Here is a 21,270-nt window from a genome sequence, read left to right on the forward strand (position 1 = left end):
ATGTTGTTTTTTTTTTACAAACGGCATTTCCAGCGTTACGATTTTTTCTTCCAATATCTGCTTGGAGATTTTTAACCATCCAACAACAAACATTAAGAACCGAAAGATAAGTTTGATAGTGAAATTTTTACAGGGGATTTTTTTTTACAATGCTAGGCAACTTCTGGTCTCGGAGACCATGGGATGAGGTTGCAATCGTCAAAATCGGAAGATGGTCAAGGCCACTTGCCGATACTGATAATATACGAAACCCCCATCAGAGCCTCATTTGTTCAGCGCAGTGCATCCTGGGAAGGTGCCGGATAAACACAACATGGCGACCGTGAGTAGGAGGAGGACCCAGGATAGGACCACAGTTTAACCTCTAAACCCTCCAAAACAGCCCAGGGACAGCGGAAAGCCAACTTCCAACACAGTAAGTGCATCTTAGAACCCCTTTTGCATTTTTTGAAATCACCAAAAACTCGCTGAAGTGCTGAAATTTGGGCATCTTCGTGTCGCTTCTTCCAGCCGGTTTGTGATTTTGGCTGCTGTGGTTTGGAGCGGGGTTTAGATCAGATGGTCTGATCCTGACCAAACCATGAGTCATGAGGCAGTAATGTGGAGCTCTGGCAGCTCCTGACACGGACTGAGCTGCAGTTACGTGGTGCATGGGTCTGCTGTCCACGTGGACAAAGTGGTTCAAAGGAGATTTAGGTAGCAACACTAGTACTGGTAGTGGGTGTCCGTGATCTACGCAGTGACGTTACACTTACAGTATAGTGCTAAAAAACATAAATGGTGTCTCTGTTTAACTATCATCATCATTACCGTCATCAGCGTTTCATATTGCCTGAACAGTACAGAACAAATGTACTACCACGGTATTTAACTTCAACACTTAGCCCCAGAAAGAGAAAAATTAACAGTAGGAAAGTACTCATGTCAGCAGTAGTTAGTGATGATATAACTTGTACCATCAGGTCAAGAAATGAAAATAGGCATTCATCCCAAACTTTCAGTTTGTATCGAAAATGGCCTTTCCTTTCCAGTCTGAATGCCAGGAAACCAATTTAGCAAGCCCGGTTAGACCTCCTATGTTAGCTTCTCATTAGTACTAATAGCAGACACTTTGCCTCACAAAACTGTTTTGAAAAATCTATTGGGAGGTCAAAAATCAATCCTTAACCCTGGCCCTACTGAGGTGAGCTGTTGACGCATATATGTTAGACAGTAGGGTAGAAGGTATTACCGTAAGAAAGAAATGTAGACTCAAGAATCTTAATTAAAGTTATTATGGGGTAGTGACCACTGTCTGCAAGCTGAATAAATGAATGTAGAAAATGAATAAATATCTACTATAAATTTGTGATGAAAATTTGAATATACTTTTGTACTGCAAAAGCAAGGGCAAGTTTTAGGAAGAACTCAGTACATGGGTTGGTTGTTTCAATCCTTTCTTAGAGTAATAGGAAACTGGCACAAATATATCATCATCTGGTGCTGCATCAAAGAAGCTGGTACCCCCCCCCCCCGGGGAACAGTCTCATCTGCAGTGTAATCATGTTGCTTGATCCCTGACTGATAAACAAGTAAGAGAGGTGAAACAAGTCACACAGGAGCAAACATTACTGTCTGAGTTAACATTGGGAACTGAACTTTCCCCTTAGGTAGGACAACTGTAAGTGCTGACTCAACCAGGCAGACATAAGGCCTTAATAACCTCAGTCTGCTGGGCAGACTAGGTGGGGCAAAGGTGAAACCGTAGGAAATATTAAATGGGTATTATACTTCCATTAACTGAGGTAATTGTTTTGGGTGTATCTGTGTGTGTGTGCCAGTTTGTGTCTGTACACTGTGTGTTTGTGCATACTACAAGCATAACTCAAGATGCTCTGGACAGAGATTGTGATAATATTTTGTATGTAGTCATAGCTCTTGTTGACTTTTCAAAGGGTGGTGTTTACCTCTTATGATTTTGTCAATACTGTAGTGTTAGAATGTGTATGGCAACAAACTTGTACCAGTGCATTGATCAGTGGTATGATCAGTTAGTTATATTACACTGGGGATATTACTAGTACATTTACTACAAAATGTACTAGAAACCAAAAATAGAGGGTGAAAATGGTTACAAAATATAAATGCACAAATTAAAGATGAATCAGTAAAAGCAAAGCTTACATGTTGATGTATGTACATGTGCAAATGTAGTCTGTATTGTAGATTGCAATGAAATTTCAATGAAATTGGTAGTACAACAACAAAATTGTAAAGGCTGTATAAGTCTGCCTTCTGTAGAAAAATGTAGCCACAAAATTCGCACACGTACATACGGCAGACCCAGGTGTAACTGTATATTGATAAGATTATGACTCTGATTAGAACTGACTGGTGCAAGCCACAGGGACTGGCTCCTTTATAAATAATCAATCCTTCACATTCTCTTGACAGGCATTTTTAAGTTCTTTTAGTTAGAATAACAGTCAAATGGTGGATACATTGTATGTACACAGGTGTACATTTTGTTTATTTCTTTATTTGGGATCAGTGTTTAATCATTTGTCCTTGTATCATTGTCATTCCCGGATTTCTAGAGATTGTAGATATATGTATTAATTTCTTTGTAATAACTTTCATGAAAAAATTATTTGAAAGGCAGCAGTAAGCAAAAATCAGGTCATTCCAATGTAGCATTATCCTTCAAAGCATGTGCCTTCCAAGAACTGGTCAGTCTGTATTATCAATCACTGACAATCAGTTAAATACATCACTGTCTAATTTGAAATGCCCACATATAGCTGTTGGAATAGGCCATCAATTGAGAATAAATGTGATTACTATGTATTTCTGGTCAGGTTATTACGGCATTGTGGATGGATTTAGGTCACTGAGCTGGACTCATCAGAAGGATATGATCTGGATATCAGCTGTCAAATTCAGAGAATTTGAAGATAATTACAAAGGTCAGCTCAAAATCGAGAAATATATACAGGCAAAAAGGATAAATTTTGAATATTTCTTGAATCTAGACCTAAACAGCACTGTCAAAAATAACCAGATATCACCAGGGCGGGTGACCTGCATATTTTGTGAGCATATATCCTGTTCCTGTTTATGAAAATTAAGGATTGTTTGAAGTTATATTTCCCAACAGCAATGTGTCTTATTCTGACATGCACTTGTATGTGATAAGCCATGATATATTTTTAACATTCCAATATGATCTATTGCTACCTCTAGGATGTGCAATGTTTAAATAGTACATGGTACTAAAAGGCTAGAATATTTATCATGTTTTCTTGTTTCCTTTACAGTAGTTGAGACAATGCCCATTTGATGCCAGGCAAGTTTTCTCCAGAGTAACACCCCTCACAGTAGCATGGCAGCGAGCGGGAAACTCCTGGAGCTGGCCCAGCACCTGAAACAGGAGCGTCTGTTTGTGTCGGCCGAGAAGGACTCCCTCCAACGTCTCCACAAGGAGGTGATCACCGCTGCCGAGAGGCTGTACCACGCCTCCTGGATCGTCAAACAACAGCGCGCCAACGTGGAGAGTCTGATCCTGTCCAGCCACGCCCAGCATGGCACCCCTGCTGAGTACTGCCACAAGGCCAACTCCCTGGACAATGTCAAGTTTATGGACGGGTACAAGGTGCTGGGCTACCAGGACACTCTGTATGGGGACTTCCTTAAGTCACTGAGGGAGGCTCCACAGCTGGTGGCACAGACACTGGTGTGTGGGGAGAAACTCAGCCTAGAAACAACACAAGGCATCATTCAGGTAAGTTTCTGTTATGTTTGTGTTCCACTGGTGTCTTGCAATGCTGGGTACTATTACAGGCATAGGAAACACTATTGAACTACTCACTCAATCATTGATTTTAAGCATTCACACAGTACCTAGTTAGTAGGTACATTTATGTCTTGGCTGAGTTTTTTTGTTATAGCCATATGTATACTATTCATCATTCAGAATCAACATTTAACATGTTATTAGATGCCATTGACATTATCATTGCTTGACGATGAACATCCAAGAGAGAGAGAGAGAGAGAGAGAGAGAGAGAGAGTGGTATATGGCACCACATTTAAATGATTCATCGATGAATCGCCTTGCTGAAGTTTGTGAATTACTGGTTTTCTCCCCAGGTCATCGTGTCTGCCATCTATGGAGGCTGCATCATGCCAGAAGACGAGCACTTCGTCCTGCAGATTCTCCACTCTCTCATCGAGCTCCAGCTAGCAACAAACAACGACCCCCGCCGCCTGCTGCGCCGCGGCTCCTGTGCCTTCAGTACCGTCTTCAAACTCTTCTCCGAGTCGGTCTACACTGCCAAGCTCTTCCTCACCGCCGCCCTGCACGAACCAATCATGTCCTGCCTCGCCGAGGACGACTACTTCCTGGAAACCAACGTGGACGCGGCGCTGGAGAGATTCTCCCCCTCGGAGATCAAAAGACGGTTCGGGGACCGAGGAACGCCTCAGTTCAAGCAGAAGCTGCAGGACCACATGGAGCAGCTGAGCAGCCAGCTGGTCAGCCTCTGTAACAAGTTCATCACCAGTATTAAAGCCAACATGTACTGCTTCCCACAGAGTCTGTGCTGGATTGTGTCCCAGCTGCACAAGCACATGAACAGGGTGGGGACAGTGGAGGAGGGGGACATCAGGGCCATGTGTGCAGACCTGCTGCTGTCTTCCTTCATCTGTCCTGCTATCATGAACCCAGAGCCATATGGCATCATCTGGGACGTGCCAATCAGTGACGCAGCACGCTTCAATCTGATGCAGGTAGGGTATTATGTAGAGTCATTACTTATGGGTGTTATCAAAGGCTGATGGGCAATAAGAGGAAGTACCTGTACAATGAAGCATGACATATTTTCACACCTCTTTCCAAAAATACAGCTATGTTTAGGTTGGGAGTCTAAACATTTTAGAATATACACTTGCTGACTAAAGATTGAACCACTATTTCCAAATTTTTTTCTTACTCATGGCATTATGATATTCGTCAATCCATGATGGACATTTATGTATAAAAAGATAGTATTCTTACTAGATGAGATATGGTGACCTAACCTGAGCTGTTTTTCCAGATTGCCCAGATCCTACAGGTGTTGACCCTGTCTGCATCAGAGAATGCAGACTCAAAGATGCAACCACTATATTCCAGGTTTGACAATGTAAGTATCAAGTAACATAATAGAGGACCTTTCCTTTACCTACACTATGGAGCACTGAGTCACTTTTGAAATGTTGGAAAAACTGTCTTTCGGGGCTTTTTTAGTCTCAAAGTTCTGATCAGATAATTTTATCATACATCATGTACCTCAAAAATAACTTCTATATTGTGTATTTGCTCATCCTTGTACAATGTCATTTGTGTTCTGACAGTCCCACTCTGTGATTGGTTGTATGTTCTGACAGTCCCACTCTGTGATTGGTTGTATGTTCTGACAGTCCCACTTTGTGATTGGTTGTATGTTCTGACAGTCCCACTCTGTGATTGGTTGTGTTACAGGGCTGCATGTCGACCTTCCTGGATGCAGTGATTGACAGGTCATGTGATGACACCCCACCCCCTGCCCCCTCCCAGCTCTCGGGGTTGGGGAGAAGTGCTGTGTTGATCACAGAAACTGAGCTTTACTGTTTGGTAAGTAATTGTGTATTAAATTTCTTATTTCAGACTCTATGATTAATAATGGATGTTGTTAATAAGAACAAAGTACCTAGAAACAGTAGCTAGATTTATGGAGTAGACAATTTTTTTACCTCTTTTTTCCTACAATATCTTTGTGTTCCCTGGCAATTAGCTTTTGGGCATGAGTTTGCAAATGAAGTACTGTGAATCACTTAATGTTTGCAGTAGCAAAAGTGCTCAGTCTGAACAAGATGGACATGTTCATTGAACTATGTGTTTGCGGTGGCGACAGGTGCAGTAAAAATAAGTCAGCGAATTATTTGTTCATGGCGATGGTGAGTTACAGTACAGAAGTGACAGCAAAAGTCGTGTATATAAAAGTACTGCAAAAAAGTTGTATTATTGTAAGTTGTAACAGTACATTACAAATAGCACCTGAGTGAGATTGTGTTGTTACCACAGGTGTCATTCCTGCGGGACCTTAAGGCAGCCGGCGGTGAACCACTGGACACCCAGCAGCTGGACACCATCCTGTCCAACGTGCCCATCTCCACACCCCCTAACACCGGCCCCTCGGTGGGGAGCGGCAGTGCCAACGTCACCCCTACCCCTACCCCCGTCACCTCCCCTCCTAACACCCCCATGTCTGCCAAGAAAAACATCCTCGGAAAGGGTATGTAGGTTGTTCCTTTATATAGGCAAATAGTTTTGAAAGTATAGTTTGTAATTTTTTTTACAAGGCCCTGGCAATTGCTTGTACAGTTGCTAAAGTAACAGAATAATGATTAATGTGTGGAGTAATAGAATAACCTTATCCTTTTATTCGTATTTAAAAGAATTCATAACCTGCATTTGTAATGTGTGCGTGCATGGCTATGTGCATGGGTGTGTGTTTCTGTGTTTTCCAGTTATTTTCCAGTAATCCACAAACTTGTCATTACATCTTGGCTGTGCATGTGTGTTAGAAATTAAACTACTAAAGTGGAAAGAATATTATGGTGTGACATATTCTTTTGCTGGTATGTATAATATATGTGTGGAAGTGTAGCAGTCATTGGCAGTCTATTACATGGGTACCAGGGTAGTACAATTTAAGTAAATTTTACTCATGTCAACCTACAACATGAGTTAATCGATTATTTCAGTGAAGGGAGTGAAGGCCCGCCTGCCAGGCACCACTGCCAGCGAGTCAGAGGCAGACTCAGCTGGAGCCCCCTCAGAAGTCGTCATGACTCCTCCTCCTGAGGAGGTCCTCATCATCTCACTCAGCAATGCTTCCAACGAGTGCCCTGGGATATTACCGGAATCCAAGGTGTGTTGAGGACCTTTAAAGGCATTCTGTGCAGTTTTTAGGGGTTGGAAACCAGATTTTTCAAAGTTCAATATTCTAGTCACTTATTCTAGTCACTTATCTACATACTAAGTTGAAACAACACTGACCCAATTTGCTTATATCGACATTTATGGAGCAAAATTTTAACGAAAAACAGTTACTGGAAGGACCTTGATTGATTTTTAGGGTACCAGCCAGAAAATAAAGGACTCTATCTTTGGACTTGTTTCTGCAGTTTTAAATACCTAAAGTGTGAAATACTGATTCAAATGTGCTAATGTGGGATAGTATGTGTCAATATCATACAGATTGCCTTTTTCAGAATATTTCCAGTTTTGCTACCCTGAAATTACATTGGATGCCTTTAAGGGGGATCGTAATCCAGCAATATTTCTTCTGGAAATTTGTAGACTTGTATGCTGAGATTTTAACACTGGAAAGTTTTTGTAACTGTAGTTTTGCTTGGATAGTGGATTGAAGCTTTGTTCCCTTTCCAGGTTCTTGGGTCCACTGTTCACCACGTGACCATTGCTGGTGGAGATGCCTTCGACGACGGAGGCAAAGACTCAGACAGACAATCTGACAAGCTTACTGGAATATCCATAAGTAAGGATAGTTGTTTCTACAATGACTTACTGTTTTATTTCTACTGTTATAATAATGATAATTTCTACTGTAAATATTCACATGTTGATTGCATTTGAGTCAGCAAATATATATGCACAAAGAGGGATCCTGCGCCCTACTAGGGTTTGGGTTGGCATTAGGAAAGGCATCCAGCTGTAAAAAAAAATCTTGCTTAAAAATCACTTGCACTTGATGCAAGCACATCTTACCCCCAGTTTGAAGGGGAAAAAAAGACATTAAACTGGATAGAGAGAAATGTTAGGAGATTTTTTTATAGTCTTGGGGTAGGAAAATTGGGAAGATATATGAACTACCTGAATCCTGGTGTAAACTTGTGATCTTTTTGTCTGTAGGTGCCCACAATAGTGATGTCATGGAGGCCACATCTGAAGGTGGCCCCTCCACCAGAAACTCGGTTTACTCGCTGGAAAGCGATCACGGACCGGAGCCCATGGGTCGCGACCCCAGCGAACGTAACGCCCTGGACTTCCTGGAGAAGGAGCAGAGGACGACGAAGGACAACATCGACGAGAAGCTGCGTAAGTTTGAGATCATCCGCGACATGGGGATGGCCACCACGGAGGAGAGGGACCCGTGTGAGACCTACAGCACGTTTAGTGAGACCTGGAGTACGGACGTGCTACCGAGTGACGCTTCAGAGCCACCACCGGAGGGGAACCCACTGGAGAGGTTACAGGTATACAGCACCTTAAGTCATTTTGCTTGTATGTGTTAAACTGTGTGGACTTAAAATGTGTTGAATTTCGATAGTTCGAATTCAACATAGACTCACTCATTTTTTTCCGTTCATTAGAAATAGCTGGTGCTCTGCAAAGCCTTTTACCAGTGATTGCTTTCATCATTTCTTGATAGCTATCTTTAACGTAATTTATGTATTTTATGTCATTAAAATGGGTCTTGACAGTTTACAATATGCACTTGATGTTTTAGTAACTGGGATGTTGATTTTCATTTTATACTCTTTTCTTTTTGTACTATGTTCAATAGTTGCCATATAACACATATATTACTGTGTTCAATTATCATGCAATACACGAACCATGTACAATTCTTCTTCTATGTCAGGTACTGTATGATTGATTGCACCACCACATGTTCATGTAGATTTCCTGTATCACTGGATGACTGAAATGTCTTTCTACAGGAAATTTCGGGTGCAGGTGCGGAGGGTGGAGCGTCCCACCTGGACAGCCTGCCTGAGAACCTGCTGGAGGTGGACATCTCGGAGACAAACAGTGAGACCTGGAGCGTGGACGTGCTCGCCAGCGACTCAGAACCACCCGAGCAGAAGATGGAGGAGAGACTGTGTGAGGTGGAGGTGGGGCTGAGTGAGGTAACAACTTCACAATCATCACAGTAGATTTATAAAAAAAATACAAGTAGCGCTTTAGCCTTTAATTGTGTTGATGAACCAAAAATTCAAGTTTTCTGTGTGATGTTGCATGTGTGTTGCAAGAAGTGGTGTCTTACATGTAGATTGTAGACATATTATGTAGTACTTAGTTGGTCAGCACAGTAATATGATGTGTGACTCAAGAGCGGTATTGTATTAGACAAAATGTAATTTGGGAACAGAGAAGAAACACTGCATGTTTTTTGTAGTGGATTGTTGCATGGTGTGTAGTAGATGGTAATATAGAAGTGGTCTAAAATATTGCTTCGTTCATGTACATACCACGTACATGTGTTGTGGTGTCTGTCTTACTGAGCATATCATGTTAAATACATGGCCAGAAGAAACTGAATGTGTTTTCTTTGCATAGTCCTAACAGGTGTCCTACATAGAAACACTACACTACCAGTCCTGTAGATTTAGCTTTGGTGTTGTGTTGTGGTGTGTTGTGCAATGTACTTTTTGTTAAAGTAGTTTTGTGGGTGATTGTCTGTGGAACTGTGAATTCAACCCAGAAGGAAGAAAGGTCAAAGTGACTAGTTCCTCCATGTCTCTTACAGTCCGGTAGTGTAGAGGACATCTTGGAAGCAGAGAAAAATGAGGAGGCTGCCGGAGGGGTTGACGGAGAGCCTCGTTCCAGAACTAGCACCCCCTATACTGACAGCGAGAACCCCCCGAGAACCTCCGAGGACCAGGTCTCTGACAAGAGCTCTGAGAAAAGCTTTGACAAAAGCTGCAGCCCCTTCCCAGAGGATTGTCCCAAAGGGAGGGGGTCTCAGGATTCAGAAGAGTTCCAAGACGCGGTGGAGAGTTTTGATGAGAGTAAGGAGAGGAGAGGTCACGCTCCCGCCCTCCATCCGCCCCCGGAGATGTGTCAGGACCCGTCCACGGGAGCACGCTTCAAAATCCGCCCTATCGCACTCCGCAATCCTGTCAACGGGCCCGTGGGACCAGGCAAGCAGCGACACGTGCCCGACATCATCAGAGACTTTGAAGGAGGCCTGTCACATGCCAAGGAGGCTCTAGGAGCCAGACTGTCAAACTCCTTAAAGGACATCCAAGAAAGTTCAGTTGCAACCGGTTTTGAAACGTTTGACAAAAGAAACTCCTTGCTTGACGATTTTGACCCCTTTGCTCCAACGCCCAGTGACGATGCCCCAGCAACAACCCCTGCAGACAGTTTACGCGATTCTGTTTTTAGTTCCATGTCGTCCTTATCCCCTTTGTCACCCTCCAAATCAGAGGAGAATCTTCTTAGTCTAACTGCTTCCTATGCCCAAGTCAGGCACACGTCGAGCTCAGACTCTCCAACTAAGCTCAGAAGAAGCCAGACAAGTTCTTCCTACAGTGGAGACCTGAACAACACTGTACACAGTCCTGACTTTGACAAGCCGCTTATCCAAATCGACGATAACGAGGGCTTCAGCACCATCAAGAGAAGACCCAAACGAGAAAAGACAAAAGTAGTGGACATCGTAACAGAAAATAATGTGGGAGGACTGGGGAAAGCTTCCTCGTTTGACGATCAACTTTTGCAGCAAGGGTCAGAATCGCCCGGTCCTCATCCCATCGAGCGCCCGCTCGAGCCGCTCTTTACGAAGACGCGAGCTGAGAGAGCGACGAGTAGTCCCGGAGCGGACGGCCACACCGGCAGGATGGGGACGTCACTAGCAGTCAGTGGAGGCTACAACGACAGATCAAACATATCCAAATCCATCAGTTTTGACAGCTCACTGACTGTCGTGGACAGGGAAGAAAAGGTTGGTTGAACAAAGAACTGTGTGGTTTCCTCCTACAGCTGTTCTACTCCAGGGTTTCTTACTAACAAAGAGAAAACTTTAAGGGGTAGTCTTGTGTTGTGTCGTGTTGTGATAGGCATTTTTTTCTGCTTTGGAGACAAAACTTTTTCATGTAGATAGTAGTCTGATAATTGTGTATGAAAAAAGCATATAAAATAAGATAAAGCTAACTTCTATAGCTTCCTTTTTTAGGTATAGATATAGATTAGGCATACTTCTTTTGAATTTAAACTTCATTCTGCCTTTCAATTCTTTTATATCCATTAATGACTAAGATGGAAAGATGACTGTCTGTACACAATTTGCATAACTTACCTCAAGTGTGATTTTTGCATTTTATTTTGTGTGTGAAAAAATTCAGTATTGTTAACTGTAGACTGAACTGTACACTTTGCATACAGAATGACATTCTTGAATTTGTGTAAACCCTGACTATTGTTAGTTTAATGCTGTTGTGTTTCCTTACATTTCTGAATGTAGTTTCTTTCAGACTTATAGAATTCATTCCATGCACAGCCATGAGTGATCTTTGCACCTTTATCAATATAATGCACTAAAATAACCTGTATGAAGTAGACTTAGAACACATCTGTACTGTGCTTGTAGTTCATGGCTAACTAATGAACAGCGACCAGTGATGTTTTTCCCTGTTGTCTGCCCTTTAGAAGCATACAGGCCGAGGTCTCTCTGGTAGCTTATCTAAGGTCTGTAGATATACATATCACTGGGCCTGGCAGCATGTTGTACCATCATCCTCAGTTGTGTACATACCTTTGCATGCTTTGGTGGTGTGCTTTGAAAGTCTCTATTCTTCATATGATTGCCTGTGTTTCTTGGTGTGGTTTCTGGGCACGTACCCTACTTTGGCATGCAAGAAATCACCTAGAGTAGTGATCATTTGCTGCATACATGTCATATACATGTATTATATACATGTACACATTGTTTTTTCCTCTTGCTGTGGGGCCATTTGAGAATGTAAATACGGCTACCAACTTGACTATTTAGGCCTTTGCCTAAATAGCCCTACTAAACCTGTGCTATCAATATCAAATGTAACAACCAGTCACCATGCTTCATGTTACAAACCAGCATTGTTGGCTCTATGTCATTTCTTGGCTGTTATGTTAGCATGGCAATTTGCCAAACATGTCACCTACATGTATAAATGGATGGAAACCAGGTTTTGGTGGGCATGTTTTAAGTCTAGAAATGAGCCCCATTTGCAAATGATGGAATGTACATGTATATGAAGTTTCTTCCTTTTTCCATTTCTTGTGGGCCCAGGTTGGTGGATTTGATGCATGCAGGTGGTTGTTACGATGTTTTGTGACAGTCTTTATACATTTTTCAAATGACATTTTTTGCATTTTTTATGACAATTGTTAAAATGAATGCTTCGATTGTGGAGTTTAACAGTAAACCATTAACAAGAAAGGTAATTCTGACAATGGTCAGAGGAAAATGATGAAAGCAACGTTTTAGAAATTTAACATGTGAAAAAAGGTTATTTTTTCAAATCCAAACAATATACTTCAATCTGCCATCAATATGAAAACATATTGCAGCTTGTATTAAAGGTGACTGAATTCTGTGCTGTCACTCTTACAGGAGGGGAAAAGTTCAGAAAGAGGCAGGTCATGGTGGAAGAAGAAAGTAGCCATTTTTAAAGGTAAGCACTATTGTATTGTATTTTTACATGTACATGTATATACAGCCTACTACTGTATATTACAGAGAATTGCTTAACACAGATCAATGATATGTTTTAAGCAATATGGCTGTCTAGATGATACACTTAATACATTTTATGCAGATTCTATAAACTCTGTTTGGGTTACATAATTGTATTATAGTCATATTTTGCAAAGATATTTACACTATGATACATAGTTGATTCCTGAATCTGTTACCTTCCAAACTTTCTGTAACATTTTCCCTCTACTTCCTAGTACTCTATTCTACACACTTGCACTGTATACTTTGCGCATATTAATATGCTGCATTTTCACTGTCATTGTTAATTTGGATTGAACTCAGTGACTCAAAACCTGTGTCCTTCTTTCTTTGTGTGTTTCTCTATTACTTTCCTTTCTGCTCTTCCAGTAATAGGTGAGTATTCAACTGTCTTTCTGTCAGGGACAGTTCAGGAAGAATTATTGGGGAGGGGGAACCAAATTATTTGAGAGAAAAAAGAATGACAGAAAATGTTCAATCTACATATATATAATTAACACTACCGGTATCTATCCTAACCTGTCCCTTACTCCTTTCTTCTTACTTACTATACTATATTTCTCCAATCCTCTATTGATGAAAGTTGTATCATCAATACTGTTGCCTCTTTTATCAGGAATTGTTTATACCTTGTGGAACTTTACACAAGTCTGTTGTTGCTCATGTTAGGTCCACGAGGAAGCAGAAAGAAAGTGTCAGAAACTGACCGTGATGAACAGTCGTCATCACCGAGCCCAGGTTTTATTCCCACTGTGGATGAGACAACAGAACCACAGGTACTGACAGTTCAAGTCCAGATTTTCCTTTTTGTTTCAAAAGTAACAAAACCATATTTTCTTACTGAGTTTAAACTGTACTGTATATATTTTGTGAGCCACTTTTTAAGTAGAAAATAGATATTGTATTGAATTTTGCAGATTTAAGAGACCATTATATGTTTCTGCATGTACCAATGTCTATAGGAATATAGCTTATAGTGTGTATATCCTGCAGGTTACATCTGATGACATCCTGAACAAGTACCGGACCATGAACAAAGACATGTCCGCTGGTGATTCAGAGACAACACAGACAGATCACACCCCAGGTACCTTCCTATAAAGTATAAAAGAAACAATGGTAATGGTTTCTGTTTTAGTATGATTCATACTTCATATTTTATGATAGTCAAAATTTGTCTTGTGCAGGTAATTTTTTTTTATATTACCTACAACAGTAGAGGTATGCAGAAAAAAGTATTCAAGTCCTGGGAAGGAAAAATGATAAGAAGTAGTGGACTTTCCTTCCTCCTTTGACTCCTGTTACATTTTACCTGTTTATTCTCTGTCAGACACAACAGAAGACATCCTGGAGAAATACCGCACCCTGCCTAGTGAGGAGTCCTTCAGCATCAGTTCCTCCCCACATGATAACATCGACGACCTGTCATCCAAACGCAGGTAAGCTCATAATGTGTGGCAGTTCTTAGTGTGGAATCACATACTTTCTGCATTATGTTGTAATGTAAGATTCTGTCCAGAAATGGTGCGAACAAAGATGTTTCAAAATGCACCAAAATGCAAGAGAAGTGCATGTTGTCTATATATACATTAGATAGCTTTAAACAATGCCTAGAGTTAGATGTTCAAGGGTTAGGTGTAACAAGTCAATCGGTGTAATGTAGCCAGCTGCCGCTGCGCTGCGTGCCTGCGAAGCTGGTGTGTTATGCCAAAAGGTGGTTATACCAACTATACAGATACATATACCTCAATGATTTCTTCTTTTTTCTTCACTACCTAGTTACTAGTCAGTACTACTATGTACATGTATGAGAAGCTAATCTTACCACTACATTTCCCAGCTCAATGGGAGAAGACCAGATGGTCCCGACCACGCCCACAGACACGCCCATGGAGACGTCCTACTCCTTCCAGGATGCCAAGCGGAAGCTGCGGCTGGTGCTGGGGGCGGCAGACTTCAGCACCCTGCCCTGGCTCGCCAACTTCGTGTACATCCGCGCCAACAGGATGAGCTTCATCGCTGATGTGTACTGCTGCGGGGACGGGACCATCATGAAGGAGAACGAGCTCACTGGTAAGTGCCTTGTACACATTGTTTGTACATTCATATTACAATACTTGGCATTGTAGTTTTTTCAACATTTGCCAAAAGAGGAACAGTTACTGAGTTAGTAAATCTATTATGTACAGGGAAGTACAATGAACCCGATTGTTAACAAGAATGTTGTGATACTTTTGCTTTCCTTTCTAAGGCTATCAGATAAGATTATGGCCAGAAGTTTGAAATTATTTTTAATTTGGTTTCTGTCACAATAGTTTTCTCTAAAGTTTTTCTATAAAGTCACGATAGTTTTCCCTAAACTGTCTCAGTGGAACATTTTATAATAGAAGGTCACCTTTAAGTTTTTTACTTAACATTCACCAGGTTTTCTGCTTGTTTTCATTCGTGAGATTAAAACATGATCTTGAATCTGACATCTGCAGCATTTCTCAAGGCCCAGCTGTCTGAGGCCATCAACCTTCAGGACAAGTCCCTCATCGCTCAGCTGCACGAGACATTGAGATGTGTGCAGCAGTTCGACGACACTGGGTGAGTTTTGGTTTTCAGCAGGACAATTTGAAAATGATGAATGTCAAGTCAAGTCAAAGTTTATTGCACGTGGTACAGTGTAAGGCAAAGTGTTATATAAGACTAATAACTATTCAAAGCATTGTACAAGATTAGCACAATCTTTCCCTGTGTTGCCCAGTTGTAAGAAGCTGCTGACGTCCCTGCTGAGTGACTACAGAAGCCGAGCCCCGTACATCTCATACCTGGTGCGGTGCAGACAGGGTCTGCTGTTCACACAGGCTCACCTGGAGAGACTTCTGGACAGGATAGAGAAGTACGTCATGCTCTGGGTTCTACCAGCCAAACTGGGGGGTGATTTGTGCAAGTGCAAGTGCAGTGCAAACAGTGCAAGTCCCAAGATGACTCCTTTATTTTCTGGGTGGTACCCCAAAAATAAGCCCACGATCCTACCAGAAGCTGTTTTATGTCACGATTTTATGCTTTTTTGCTCCACAATTGTCAATATACGTTGGAAAGTGTTGTTTCAACTCAGTATGTAGATAGGTGACAAGAATATTGACTTTGAAAAACTGCATTGAGCACCTTAAATTCTTTACCTTATGAGGGTCTCACAACTTATTTAATGCAATTCCTGTAGGGACCGCATGGTGTGCCACAAGTACTTCACATCGGTGTGCGTGCGGCTGTTCCTGCAGCAGAAAGAGCAGGACATCCAGACGTTCCACCAGCGCTTCTGTGAGCTCACCGCGTCCGACGAGAAAACCGACCTGGTGGAGGAGTTCCTGCATCAGCTGGGCGTTGCCATGTCCCATGATGCAATGTGGCAAGGTATGTCTGCCTGCTGAATTATCAGATACATTTTAGAGCTGTAGAAAGGTGGCTACAATAATAACATGTCTGGAAAGGAAGCAGTAAAGTCAAGGAAAACATTACTAGTATGTAGATGAAGGAGTTGATCTTTATACTGAAGGTTTTATATGTTTTTCCTTACTCAAAAGGCTGATAGTAGACATGTAGGAGGGACAAGTAACATCAGCTATTGTTAGCAGTCCTCTTCCAATTTTACTGATAGAAATACCTAAACTGTTGCCTATGTCTTGTAGGCAGGTAAATAAGATGTTTTTGTTTGTTGACTATGTTTCCCAGTTGCCACCCCCACACAGTTAGAGGATGGGAACTTAGCTGTGGAGAGGAGCATCATGAGTCGTATCTACACCCACGCTCTGTATCCCAACGGGGATGGAGACATCATGAGAGACCAGTGAGTAGTTTGTAGGATGCTACTTATTTAATTGAGGCTTATTTGTTTGACTGCTATTATGTCTTAGATATGGAAGGAGATGGACGGTTACAGAAACGTCAGCTGAATAAAACACTTGGTTTCATGTAAAGAGTCTCTTTATTCCATGTCTTAGATATAGGCATTGATGTAACTTACAGAGGTGGAATTTTATAGTTGATTTTCTTTGCATACAATTTTACAAAGATGTACATGGGCTTGAGATTATGTTCTTTTCTTTATTCAAAATAAGCACTGATATGTGATGGTCCATATTATCAAATTTCTTCTATGTTTGGCAGTTGTTGCCTTGAGTTGATGCTATGTTGTTGTGTTTGCCTGTAGACTGTTCTATGACTATGTTGTTGTGTTTGCCTGTAGTGTAGACTGTTCTATGACTATGTTGTTGTGTTTGCCTGTAGACTGTTCTATGACCACATCCTGAGGCTACAGAAGGTGGTGACAGCCAGCCACAAGGCCCTGCAGGTGCCAGAGATGTACCGCCGTGAGGCACCCTGGCCCTCCGCACAGAAGGAAATTCTCACTATCAATGCTTACAAGGTAAACACAGAACATAGAAGTACTAGCCTAAGGAATCTTTGTGTGTGTGTGTGTGAGTGAGTGAGTGAGTGAGTGAGTGAGTGAGTGAGTGAGTGAGTGAGTGAGTGAGTGAGTGAGTGAGTGAGTGAGTGAGACTGACTTCAACAATGCATGGAAGGAAGTTGTAGTAATAGATGTTCCATTCTGGTTCATCTACAGTGTGTGCTTCTACCATCTTTCTTGTCTTCCTCCACAGACACCCAATGACAAGCTGCGGGTGGTTGTGCGGTGTTCTAACATCATCATGAACCTGCTGAAGATGGCCAATGAGAACTCTGTCCCTGGTGCCGACGACTTCACCCCAGTTCTGGTCTATGTGCTACTCATGGCCAACCCACCAAGGTTTACTTGCTTCCCTAGCTTGCTACCTAAAACTTGTGACTGAAATTTCATTGAGTGAGTAAAAACGTACACTTAAGTTAAAGGACAAGTAAAGTAATTTCAGTTTTGGTGCCTTTCAACCCAAAATCTTGTTTCCAAAAGGTGATTCGTACCTGTCCCGTACACATTATTGGGGTGATTTTTGACACAAACACATGTTCACGTTTGATGTCTAAAACCAATGAATCACCTTTTGCAAATAGGATTTTGGGTTAAAAGGCACCAAATCTGAAATTAGTGTATTTGTCCTTAAAAGTTTCAGCTGTAAGATTTTTGCTTCTTATTTTTTCCAGTTTGTTGTCGACTATCCAGTACGTGAACAGTTTCTACGGCTCACGTCTGAGTGGGGAGGAGTCCTACTGGTGGATGCAGTTCAGCGCAGCTGTGGAATTTATCAAGACCATCGATGACAGGAAGTGATGTCACCCAACAGGAAATGATGTCATCCCTGGAAGAGGCAGACTGTTGCAGATGATGAAAAGTTGTCAAGGATGAATTGGGAAGAAGTGTAGTAGCAAGTATTTGTGCAAAATAACTTTTTAGATCAATAATTTAAGCACATTTTTCTATATCTCCTCCAGTGCAATTCCCCCCACCCCTTAAACACGCACTTCTAATTCTTCCTGTTTTGTCCATAAGAAAGCTGTGCTACAAAGTTATGTAATAGAAGTGAAGATGAAGAGAGGAAGGAGATATCGCAAGAAGGAGCTGATTCTGAAATCCCATGTAGGGGTTTAGGGTATAACAGATGAATATTGGCATACATGTACATGAAGTATCAATAGTAGCTACATGTATTATGTAAACAGTTACCATACATGTAAGACCTTACGAGACAGTTTAGAACAGACCTCTGCAATACAGTACACACTGTAACCAACTTGCTGTATGTGAGACTATTAGGGACTGTGATAAGGTGGAAGTGAGTGATGTGTGTATGTACATTGTGTTCTGGTGCTGCTATCAAAATTCTATGGTCAGTAGCAACGATGAGAAATGTGTTGTAAAAAAAGTATGAAACAGTGAAACCTTTTACCTACTTGAATGTCTGAGACACTGAACATGTAGGAACTCCTGTTGTGCTGTGTAGTTTGGCTATGCAGCTGTAGCATACTTTATATACACATGAACTGTTAAAAGGTCCAATGTACACTAGTTAGTGTAGTAATGCTCTCATGTTAAAAGCGTGGGCAATACTTATTTAACAAGCCATGAAAACTTGTATCAATCAAGTTATAAAATGTTGAAATCGCTAGTACTAAGCAAGGCAGACATGTAGCAATCTCAATCACATTGTGGCCTTTAACAGACCCATGCTTTAGTGTATAGAGCCACTCTGAATAGAAGTACTTTGAAAGACCATCAGAATTGTACAGACATGTCAAATTATGGGGAAAATTAACTTGAGAGACTACTGGCAATACTTGGAACACCAAGAGTGAAGAGATATGAAATGATGAAGTATCTTTCTCCAATACTGTTGGCTGGCCTTGTATCAAGTAGACTGTATTTTGTTGTATCAATAATTATTTTGCCAATCATAATTTGTGTATTTGCTTACTAAAATATAAGTAAACTAAAAGGTGAACCATGTAAAAGAGATTTTCTCTAGAAATCATGAAGTAAAAATTTGATTTTGTGTCATCTTCCTCCTTTGTAAGGAACAGGTTTTCATAACAACTTCATTTTAGTTGCTCTATCATCCATTCAAGTCCCCTGTATCCAGGTTTGACTTGGTTGGAAACTGTCACATGTGCATAGTCTATGACTTGTGGGCTATTGCAAGGGCACAAGACCACGTCACAGCAGCAAATGTTCAACGTGCCATGCTATGACAGTACTTTACAAAGAAGAACCTCTGTGTGGCTAGGAAACTCTGTACAGTTAGAGATAGTGTTGATGGTGATGTACATGTACGTTGTTCCAATGAGTGATTGTGTTTGTGTACATACATTAATGTATACAGTAGTACCACAAGTGGGTTAAATGATTGTCATTGCTGGTATTCGTGTTTTTCTGTGTAATTGTGGCCTTCACTGGACAATAGATCACAGTAGTAGATATACTGGTAGGCACAAGAAATGACGGACAGGAAATCTTTGTGCTTATAGATGATGATGCAAATGAAGATGGTTTTGTCTCTATAACTAGACGTTTCAGTACACTCCATGCATATTAATACACAAATGGTGCAAAACATTCTACTTCATAATATGTGATACTAGTTACCCTTGGGACATGTTGCCCTTGTATGGTCAATACATTTATGCTAGTGCTGGCTAGGTGTCAACCATCTTTTACAAACCAAAGAATGACAAAAAAAAGAAAGAAGAGTTTGAGCCATTCACCAGAAATATTTTTGAAAGCAGCAAGAATGCTTGTCAGTAAAGTAAAGAAGGAAAGGAAATTTAATCAGACAAAAATCTGTATGCTAGCCAATGATTGTGTTGGATTTGCTGTAGACTGAAAGGGTGATAAATTATGTACATGTACATGCATTGTTTTATCAAAATCTGAAAAAAAAGAAACAAAGTGGATATGTTCTTTAAGAGTCATAGATAGTTCACTAAGGGCAGTACAGTTATTTTCTTTCATGTTGAAGATGATGACAAAATTAGCCATGGTCGAGACAAAAGAAATGGATAGATAATGTGAAGCTTGTGACTTTATTCCCGGACACATTTTCCAGCAGCATGAACACGAGAAAAAACATTTTGAAACAGATTTTGTATACAATGATTAACTGCTTTTGTAATATTATCTGATTATTAGAGTTGTTTAAAAATGAGCGCACACCATTCGAATGTCTGCAATGTTTTTGTAGTTATATTATCAACGGTTTGAAACAATCTGAAATATGTGTAATTTATTTCATAGCCTTGTTGAATATGAAAATATTCTTTGCTAGATTTGTAAATAGTTTGACATAACATTATGGCTATGATATGAAGCAAGAAGTTGAAATGCCAACAATGTATGATTTGTGACATCTGTATGTGATGCAATGAGACCTGTTTTGCTGTACTTTTGTTATTTCTGTGGACTTTTGTCAAATGTACAGCTTATGTAATGTGCAAAAATGGCTTTTGTGATGTTATCTATATAATATTCTTACCATGCTGAACGATTCTGTCTTGTGCAGTTTGTAGTTTTGCCTCCAAACTTTATGGTTATGAAAGAAAGTCGGTTGGCTGTCGATCCCTCTGATATGAAAGAACACGTTTGTTTATATTAACATTTGTCTGGCAGTGGTGGATTTGCAAGGCGCGCTTTGGTCAATATGTGAAGGTGTAACCATTTACAAGTTACATGAAGCGTTACATCTGCAAGCAGATGTATTTAGTATGAATAGTTTTTGGCCAGTCGGGTTTTCTGACTGTCCTTCATCAAGGCAACTGTCAGAAAAACCGTCCTAACATCTGCTTTGAGATTAGCCGTAAAAACCAGTATGTCCCGCATATGATTTTCTCCTGACTGGTCCCTCTGGTAGTTGTTGTGATACCTGTAACAGGGATTGTGATCAGGTGTGCGTTTTTCGCGCCAACTGCATGTCGACGTCACCTCACCCGATGCCCGGCTACCCAATCAGCTGGCCCGACAACACCCAGGCCACACCCCCGAGGAAAGTGTTTGTCAAAATTCAAATCGTCCAGCTGGGCCTCTCCCATCCCTGAGTGGGGGGTTCAGTGACCCAATCTGCAGGACGCCCGAGTCTTGTCGTAAACATCTGAGAAGGATGCACGTTTGGAACGACACTAGCATCGCCATATGGGGATAACAACCAACTGAAAGCAACAGTTGTGAGCAGAAGTAACTGCATACCCGTTTCAAAGGTAAGACTTCTTGCGAACATGTTTGGTTTGAACCTTTTTTCTGTCAGGGAAACGGCAAATTGCTAATACTGGACAG

The 21,270-nt window shown here is 41.1% G+C and overlaps 1 protein-coding gene across 1 annotated transcript in view; it reads left to right on the plus strand.

Moving 5' to 3' along the window:
- Positions 1-293: 293 nt before the first annotated feature.
- LOC109465905 (GTPase-activating protein and VPS9 domain-containing protein 1-like) overlaps positions 294-21,270 on the plus strand; it is a 26,421-nt gene continuing 5,444 nt past the window's right edge. Inside the window, exons 1-22 of the mRNA XM_019763392.1 lie at positions 294-415; positions 3,297-3,760; positions 4,129-4,767; positions 5,076-5,162; positions 5,501-5,632; positions 6,083-6,293; positions 6,766-6,932; positions 7,451-7,559; positions 7,934-8,277; positions 8,746-8,934; positions 9,555-10,754; positions 13,524-13,617; positions 13,861-13,969; positions 14,371-14,603; positions 15,014-15,119; positions 15,280-15,414; positions 15,739-15,929; positions 16,248-16,362; positions 16,803-16,941; positions 17,177-17,322; positions 17,655-17,777; positions 21,092-21,193. Of these exons, the coding sequence (XP_019618951.1) occupies positions 3,362-3,760; positions 4,129-4,767; positions 5,076-5,162; positions 5,501-5,632; positions 6,083-6,293; positions 6,766-6,932; positions 7,451-7,559; positions 7,934-8,277; positions 8,746-8,934; positions 9,555-10,754; positions 13,524-13,617; positions 13,861-13,969; positions 14,371-14,603; positions 15,014-15,119; positions 15,280-15,414; positions 15,739-15,929; positions 16,248-16,362; positions 16,803-16,941; positions 17,177-17,322; positions 17,655-17,777; positions 21,092-21,193 (4,970 nt within the window). The 5' untranslated portion in view covers positions 294-415; positions 3,297-3,361. The remainder of the gene's footprint in view (positions 416-3,296; positions 3,761-4,128; positions 4,768-5,075; positions 5,163-5,500; positions 5,633-6,082; positions 6,294-6,765; positions 6,933-7,450; positions 7,560-7,933; positions 8,278-8,745; positions 8,935-9,554; positions 10,755-13,523; positions 13,618-13,860; positions 13,970-14,370; positions 14,604-15,013; positions 15,120-15,279; positions 15,415-15,738; positions 15,930-16,247; positions 16,363-16,802; positions 16,942-17,176; positions 17,323-17,654; positions 17,778-21,091; positions 21,194-21,270) is intronic.

The sequence above is a fragment of the Branchiostoma belcheri genome, unplaced genomic scaffold (genome assembly GCF_001625305.1).
Source record: "Branchiostoma belcheri isolate BF01 breed outbred unplaced genomic scaffold, Haploidv18h27 scaffold16, whole genome shotgun sequence".
In the NCBI taxonomy this organism is placed as follows: Eukaryota; Metazoa; Chordata; class Leptocardii; order Amphioxiformes; family Branchiostomatidae; genus Branchiostoma; species Branchiostoma belcheri.